The sequence below is a fragment of the Corvus moneduloides genome, chromosome 1 (genome assembly GCF_009650955.1).
Source record: "Corvus moneduloides isolate bCorMon1 chromosome 1, bCorMon1.pri, whole genome shotgun sequence".
Lineage (NCBI taxonomy): Eukaryota > Metazoa > Chordata > Aves > Passeriformes > Corvidae > Corvus > Corvus moneduloides.
This window is the reverse complement of record NC_045476.1, coordinates 16911491-16919143: the sequence shown is the minus strand read 5'-3', so window position 1 is coordinate 16919143 and position 7653 is coordinate 16911491. Positions and strand designations below refer to the sequence as shown.

The 7653-nt window shown below is 40.6% G+C and overlaps 1 protein-coding gene across 3 annotated transcripts in view; it reads right to left on the bottom strand.

Moving 5' to 3' along the window:
* Nucleotides 1-459: 459 nt before the first annotated feature.
* Nucleotides 460-7653, bottom strand: part of ITGB1 (integrin subunit beta 1) — a 43471-nt gene continuing 36277 nt past the window's right edge. For all 3 annotated transcript variants that reach the window (XM_032100246.1, XM_032100227.1, XM_032100236.1), the window contains exon 16: nt 460-1729. In XM_032100246.1, coding sequence (XP_031956137.1) covers nt 1664-1729 — 66 coding nt within the window. In that variant the 3' untranslated portion in view covers nt 460-1663. The remainder of the gene's footprint in view (nt 1730-7653) is intronic.

Below are 7653 nucleotides of genomic sequence, written 5' to 3'. Positions count from 1 at the left end.
GGATGGTTCTCAGGCTGTTTGGTTCCCTGAGGTGGAACTCTGTCATGAAGCACTGCAGCCTAAATTATTGCACAGCTTTTTCTCATCTGTGAGTTTGCTCTCATTGGCACCAACCACCAGAAAATGCTCCTGTTGCCACAGCCAGGAGCCCACAAGCAGCCAGACTGCAGCAGCTCTGTGTCCCCAGGTCCATCACAAGGTGAGCTGGAGTGTGCATTCACAGCAAGGCTCTGCAGGCAGTGCACACACAGAGAACATCTGTGCACACACAGAGCACACACAGGACACAGCACTGGGAAACACGAACAGGTTTACAACAGCTCATGTTTGTTACCCAAGATCAACTTAACTACTTTCACGGCACATTTGGTGTTTTTACAACAACAATTATTACCTTGCAGAGATGCAATTCTCAGGTTTTCTGAATAGTATCAACTTCTACAAGATAAAGAGATGAGATCAAGTATTTTAAGGTACTTTTATTTAATAAATAACTTCAGTAATAGCACTGTAAAAAGTGAACATCTGTTAAAATAAAAAGGCACTTAAAACAAGAATATGACTATGATGCAGTTTGAATGGTCAGAGGCAAATATACATGGCACATGTCAAGAATGATGTGAGACTCATCACATGACAAACTATGCAATCTTAGCTACAGGGTAAAGGCAAATTTACAGCTAAGACTGCTCAAAAAAAAAAAAAAGAGGAAAAAAAAAGCTTGTGTTGATACAAAAACATTACAAAAAGAATCGCAACCAAATACGTTAAAAAGATTAGAAGGTGACAAAGCACCAGGCTTTAAACCAAAGAAACATTACACAATAAAGACACAGCATCACGTAAGGCCCTTAGGTGATCTGAGGATGTCTCGGTAAGGTACTTCATGATGCTGCCACCCAGGGCTTGAATTTACAAAGAAAATCTAAGCAAGTTACCAGTCAGCAACTTCTTCAGTAATGGCACATGTTTTAAAGCTATTTTTTCCTTCCAAACATTCTTCTCAAACCCTTTCATTTTAACCATAACCTGGCAATATGCAATTTGAAAATCAAAGATAAGTATGCACACACTTTTCAGTCTTTAACACTGCTCCCTTCCAGCTTACTCAACTTACCAAATACTTAATCATACATCTAGCAAGTCAAAGACCAATTAACCTCCACCTCCATGCTACATGAGTTTAATTATATCTGCAAACTCAAGCCCTGATTTCCCTGTAAAGCTAAGAAGTTTAATACTAAATGGCTAGGCAGAGCCCTCATGCTGATTGCTTTAACCCCTTCCCTCCCAGTCATGCCATGCAGCATCACGCCCTGCAGAAGACCTGGATTCACAGCACGGGAATGGGAAAGGTCAGAAAGGCACCATGTGACCTGGCCTGACTAGGCTACACAGTCTCAAGTTTTGTTTTTTTGTCGTCCAACCTCTGGCACCAATTACTCTCATTTGGAAAAAAAAAAAAAAAAAAAAAAAAACAAAACAAAAAACCAAAAACAAAAAATTAAAACAAAAAAATTACATATGGTACATTTTCACACAGGAAAACAAACCTATATGTAATGAATTAGTAAAATCACTGCAGTTTGCCCTAAATCTATCTTATTGTGACTACAAAAATTGCTATGCTGCATACAGTGTTGTGAAGTTATACAAGCAGTGTTCATTTTCCCTCATATTTAGGATTGACCACAGTCGTCACTGCACTCTTGTAAATAGGATTTTCACCCTAGAAAAAGAAAAAAACATTACATTAACATTTAAAGATATGAAATAAGAAATGTGTTTGCAAAAAGCATAAAAATTAGCATAAGAAATTACCCATTAATGCTTTGTTTGTACACACAAACAGCTTAAGTCAAACTAGTTTTCCTTCTAGCAACTTGAACAAAGGCATGCACAGCTAATAAATAAAGCAAAGGGTTAGCAGGATCCTGTTCCATTTGCACCACAGAATTCCTTGGAGGCAGTTGAACCTCACAGGCTCATCGTGGCTGAGCCATCACCCAGGGCTCTGCAGCCCAGGGCATTTTATAAACAACAGAATTGTAAACAACACTGTTTGACACCAGGACTGACCACAGACCAAACCTGGCTATAATAGACATTTAAATAGCTTATCTTACATTGTAATTTAATTCTAGAAACAAAATGGAAAGACTTCTAGTATTTTGCTAATACACAGTCAAGATTTATAGTGAACATTCAGGATTCATCATTCTCATTTTATTCCTGCAGGCCTCCCCACCCCCCATAAGGGCAAAATGTACAGATAAAACAAAGAACCTTCTGTACTGGTGCAGATGCTGTAATAAAAATATTATTTCTACTGATATGAGACAAGCCTACAGAACAATTGCTTACATTTCACTTGCTGAGATTTAAAAACCCCTAAATTAAACTTATTTTAAGCTTCCTTTTTTCCCAGGTTTCCTTCTATCTCAGTAAATCTTACTCCATTTATGACATCCTTGCACACCTCAGATGAACAGCTTGAACTCAAAATTAACAGATAAATCTTCACAGGAGAAAAGACCACTGCTGGAATGGCCTGGAGCTGCAGCTCTGAGCTCTTATCACAGCCTGAACCTCAATGTAAATGAATGTTGCCTGCCAGCACGAAGCTCTTCTGTGCATACACAACTGATTCCTGAGAAAATCCAGCTCAGTGCAGATGTCAGCCTGAGTGCTTTTCTGGCCAGGGCTGAACCCTGCCTTCAGCAGCAGTAAGGCAATCTCTGTCCCTTCAAAGCTCCCCCCAGTCTGAGATGGTCTGTATCAATGTATTAATTCAACCCTATTAATATTCAACTCTATTTACAATATTTCAGGTTAAATCTGTTTTTCCTACACTCAATAAAGGATGCACAAACATCAGGTGTCTATTTTTCAGGGTCATAAACCTGGAAAATCAGCTAGGAATACCACAGAACGTGCCAAAAGTGACAAGGCAAGCAAGAACCTCACTTGGTGTGAAATTTTTGTATCATGGTCCCTGGGAAGTTTGTTGCCTTCTGTTTGCAAAGCCCACTATAGGACGAGTAACTGGTCTACCCCAACAACAGTGGCTGCTGCTGAGGGAGACCATGTAGCTGCTGTTGTGGTTCCTTTCACAGGAAAAGGGTATTTCTCCTCAAAGCCAGCTTCTCTAACATGCAAAGAGCAAGATGGCGCATCCAGTCTTGCCTTGATCCAAGAGACCTGTCCAGCCAGAACTTGGATTGCCAGACAATGGAAGTCAAAGTTCTCTGTTCAGTCTTCTCAAGATCGAAGTCACTGTCACCTGGACAGAGTTGAAGGAGGAGCTGGGTGTTCAGTGCTGGCTGTACTTCACAAATACGGAGTAACAGCAAAAGACCGTTCCCCCTTCTATCAGTTCCCAGGCAAATGCTGTCTTGATTAAAAGTGTATCACCTACTGGTCTGGGAAGGGATGAGGAGTAACATTTGGCTGGAAGTTTTTAAATTTTAAATCATGAAAATTGTGTGATGTGGCTAGTTCTCAGACAGACGAATTAACCAAGACAAATTACGACCTTCCCCAGTATTTTTAGCAAAGGGTTTGCAATAGTAATATGCAAATGAAACGGGAAAAACATCCAGGGATGAGTGATTTAATCTGGTACTGAAGTATCTCTTAATGCCTCAAAGTTCTTGGGAATGTATGTTATTTCCTTGAAAAGTTTTAGTGGAGAATTCTTAAAAATGTAAATATAAACCAATAAAGTTTATGATGCAGAGGAAGTCCGTAAGCTTCAGAGGCTGCATCATAGACAGAGCAGAAGTTACTGCCCAGCCCTCCCATGGCAAGGCATTATGCAATAGTTGTTACACTGTGCTGTTAGCCTCCACCATTTTACACAACAGACTCCCCCCAGTACATACAGGGGGTATACACTTACATCTTCTAGTTTGTAGAAGAGAGGTAACTTCTACCAGATAGTCTAGAAATGAGTCCAAAGGTTAGGACTAAAACTTGGAAATTTGCTAGGTGCTACTCATACAACTGATTTGGACCTGAAATCAGGCTTAAAATACAATTTGCATAATAAGATTGCAAATTTTTTACTACACCGCTTTTTGAAGAAGTCAGAATTCAAATTTTCATATTCTTGGTTTAGCATAAGCCCTACAAGGATATTGAAACCCTGTCCTGCCTTCCCTTGTACTTGCACTTTTCAGAAGCAGACAGGGGGATTTAGGTCACTGGATAAAGCACTTGCCTAGCTGTCTCCCCATGGCAGGTGAGTGTCTCAGTTCCCACTGCAAATAACGGAGATTTAGTCAATATTCACACCTATTCAGCTTAACCCAACTAGACATTTGATCAGCTAAATGGCTCCTGAGGCTCTGCTGCCTATAATTACTACACAGGCACCTGATGGATCTGCAGTTCCTTCCCGTCTCTCTTCTGGTAACAGCCCTGCCCGTTCCAGCCATACCCCACCACGCTGTCTTGGCCCTGGCTCGGCGGGGTCTCCTGCAGACAGCTCTTCATTAAAATAAATATCCACTAATCAAACATGGTGCTCACCTCGCTCAGGGCCCCTCACAGCTGGCAGGGGGTATATACATTTTCAGACATAAGAAGAATTCCAGTTTTTTATTTGGCCACTAAAACATGGGATTCCAAACTTGCTGTCTTAGACAAATACTATGGTTTTTAATATCCCTTTTTCTTTATGCCACTGCAGAGAATACCCTGGTTTAAGCATGCAGAATTAGGGAAAACACATTTGCCACATGCCCCTACAACTGAAAACTCCATGCACATGTACACCAAAATTAAAATTAACAAACAATAACTACATACAAGACTGAGTGAAATACTGAGTAAAATAAAGATGGCAGTACTTTTTAAAAGTACCTTCAGTTGAGAATAAAGAGCTGTGTTCTTGCAACAATATTCACTTTGAACTAGAGTGGGCTGTTCAGAGGACAACAGTTTAGTCCAGTGTTGCATAAAGATGAAACTATTACACAGGATGTTCAATTAACCTCCTTATTCCTTTTGCTCCAGGGACTCACTGTTTCAACACTCACTTAAGATACTTCCATAGCGGGTTTAAGACCCACTGTAAGAAACAGAATTAAAACTCATGCACGTACATTGTTCAAGAGCTGGTTGTGACTATTTCCAGCCCCCGCTGATGTCCAGCGCTATTTCTCAGGAACACGGGGCCCTGTCCGTCCTGGGCCCGCGGCGGCCGCTCCAGGGATGGACAAAGTGAGGCCACGGTCCGGCCTGGGCGGCCGCCAGAAAGCACCACTAATCCCATTTCCATCCATCCTCAGAGCCACAAACCAGCATTCACTGAACACAGTCATTTATATGAAAGGGACTGAAAACATGGCACCTCTGCTCCCAGAGCACGTTCATCACTCAGCAGCAAGGTAAGTTACAGGCATAAAATCCAAGTCAGGAGAAAAACAAGTCCCTGCGATTTTGAGTGCTTTGAACTGTTTGTGGGTTTTTTCCATTTTAATGAGCAGCTGCTAATAGGGCTAACCAAATTTCTACAGCTTTAGTGTCTAATATAAATGTGTTTATCACCTGTGGAATTCAAGATGACTGAATTTGGAGTCTGTTTGAAGATGCGTAGCAATGCAGAAGCTATCCCCATGCAGGAGTGGTAATGGCATTCACTACAAACAGCAGCTTTGTGTTCTAAATTAGTGATGCAGCTTTTCAGTCCATAAGAAATTCATCCTTAGACTTGTTACAAGCATGATTGCACCAAAGCTTTTATGGCTGGATTGGGGTAGAACACGGGCAAACAGAACTGGGTTTGACCCAGCTGCCTTGAGCACTGACCGCCATGATGCCGTGGCATCATCTGCACCATCGTGGGCCAGCACCAGGGAACTATTTGGGAACCTGCTCCATGACAAACTCCATGGTGCTGCAGTTCCCTCACCACAGAGCCCCAGCCCACGTGTGGACGATAGCTGTGGGACAGGGGAAGGGTCACACAAACTGCACAGAGTTAATTTAACTGTGTATGCACACACTTGGAGGGACTCCACTAGGGCATAATTTTCTTATAATGGGATTTCAGGTGCCTTGACATTACAAGACAAGTCTTCATCTAAATGAGAGGCTACAGTAATAATCTAAAACCACCAGAAAATCTGATCTATAGGGAAAAGGAAGACCTTGTTTTATGTCTCAGGGCTCACCTATTCTGACAATGCTGACCTCCTCTTTTCCAGTTGTATATAAGGATAAACCCACCTCCCTCTCTCCCCAGAGTTCTAATATTTCTATGAATACCAAAAATTATAAAGTCATGTTTTAAAAAAACCCAAAACACACCCTTTCACACTTTTAACCTTCACATCTGAGTGAACCAAAAAGGCAGAAGTCAATCCCTTCATTTACACCAGAGGAAAGTGTTTTGCAGGAACTACATTTTGAGGAGAAATGGCAGCACCAAGCACATTACAACCTGAAGAGTCACAGGGTAGGGAACAAGAGCACAGAATGGAAGTTACACACCGTATGGCTTGTTAGGTGCTTGTCCTGCATGCAACAGAAAGTACACAATTAAGTGAATAGCAGAAGAAGAGGTAACAAGAAATTTAACCAGATGGAGTATGTGAAATGTTAGAAAGGACCAAAAGCTCAATTTCCTCCCCAGAATAATTGACTCTGGGAAGAAAAATGAAAAGGAGGTGAATGTGGTCGATGTAGCAGGCAAAAAGAACATTTTCTTACATTCCATTTTAGACACACTGGAAAGTGAAATGATTGCAAAGAGAAAAGGAAAGTATATTTCATCAGGAAAGGCTCAGAATGCTACACAAAATATTTGGAACTGTTGTCACCGTGAGAGCACATAAGAGCTTAAGTACTCTCAGTTTCTGCTTTCTCCCCTTTTTGAGTGCAACACTGAAAAAGGGAGACAGCAGACAGTGTAAAATTAGAGATATAGATCCTTTCCTTCCACTGGCTTCTGAAAAAAACTCCATGGATGTTTAATGGATGTGCTGCCTTCCCAACTTCTTCATTCCCCTTCCTCTACTCTGATCTCTGCATCTCTGCACTTCTTTTTTGCTACTGCCAGTTTCAATAGAAATAAGGATGAAAAAAGTAAGATGCATATTTAATTATAAAATTAGTAGAGTATATGCTTTTCATTCTTTAATTACAGGCAAGTTCTATACTAGAAGCAGTTTACAAAAAAACAAGTAATGCTACTCTGCATGTTCACAGAGCTATTCTAATAAAAACAGTGATATTTATAGGCTGGGATATTTTAGGAGTATCTAATCTAGCTTAGCAAATATATTGATTTTAAGCAAACTGACTGCTGATTTGAGGAAATAGAAGACAAAGCCTCCCATGGCTCTCTCTGCAATCCAAAGATATTCTTCAGTCCTAAGAGCTGTTCTATTATGTATCCGCACATTTACAAAAAAATTTTAAAAATCACTTGTTGAATAGTTTAAGCCAGTACTGGCAGTATTAGTAAGTAAGCAATCTTGCTGTCAAAAGCAGTTAAAAATTTTCAAGCTGCATTCTTGAAACCCCACAATCAAAGCAGCAGTAGATACACTGAGCAAGACTCAAACTGTGATTAACTGACTGACACACAGTGAGTTTGAAGTAACATGCAAAGGGGAAAAAAAGGAAAGAAAATGAAAGGAGATA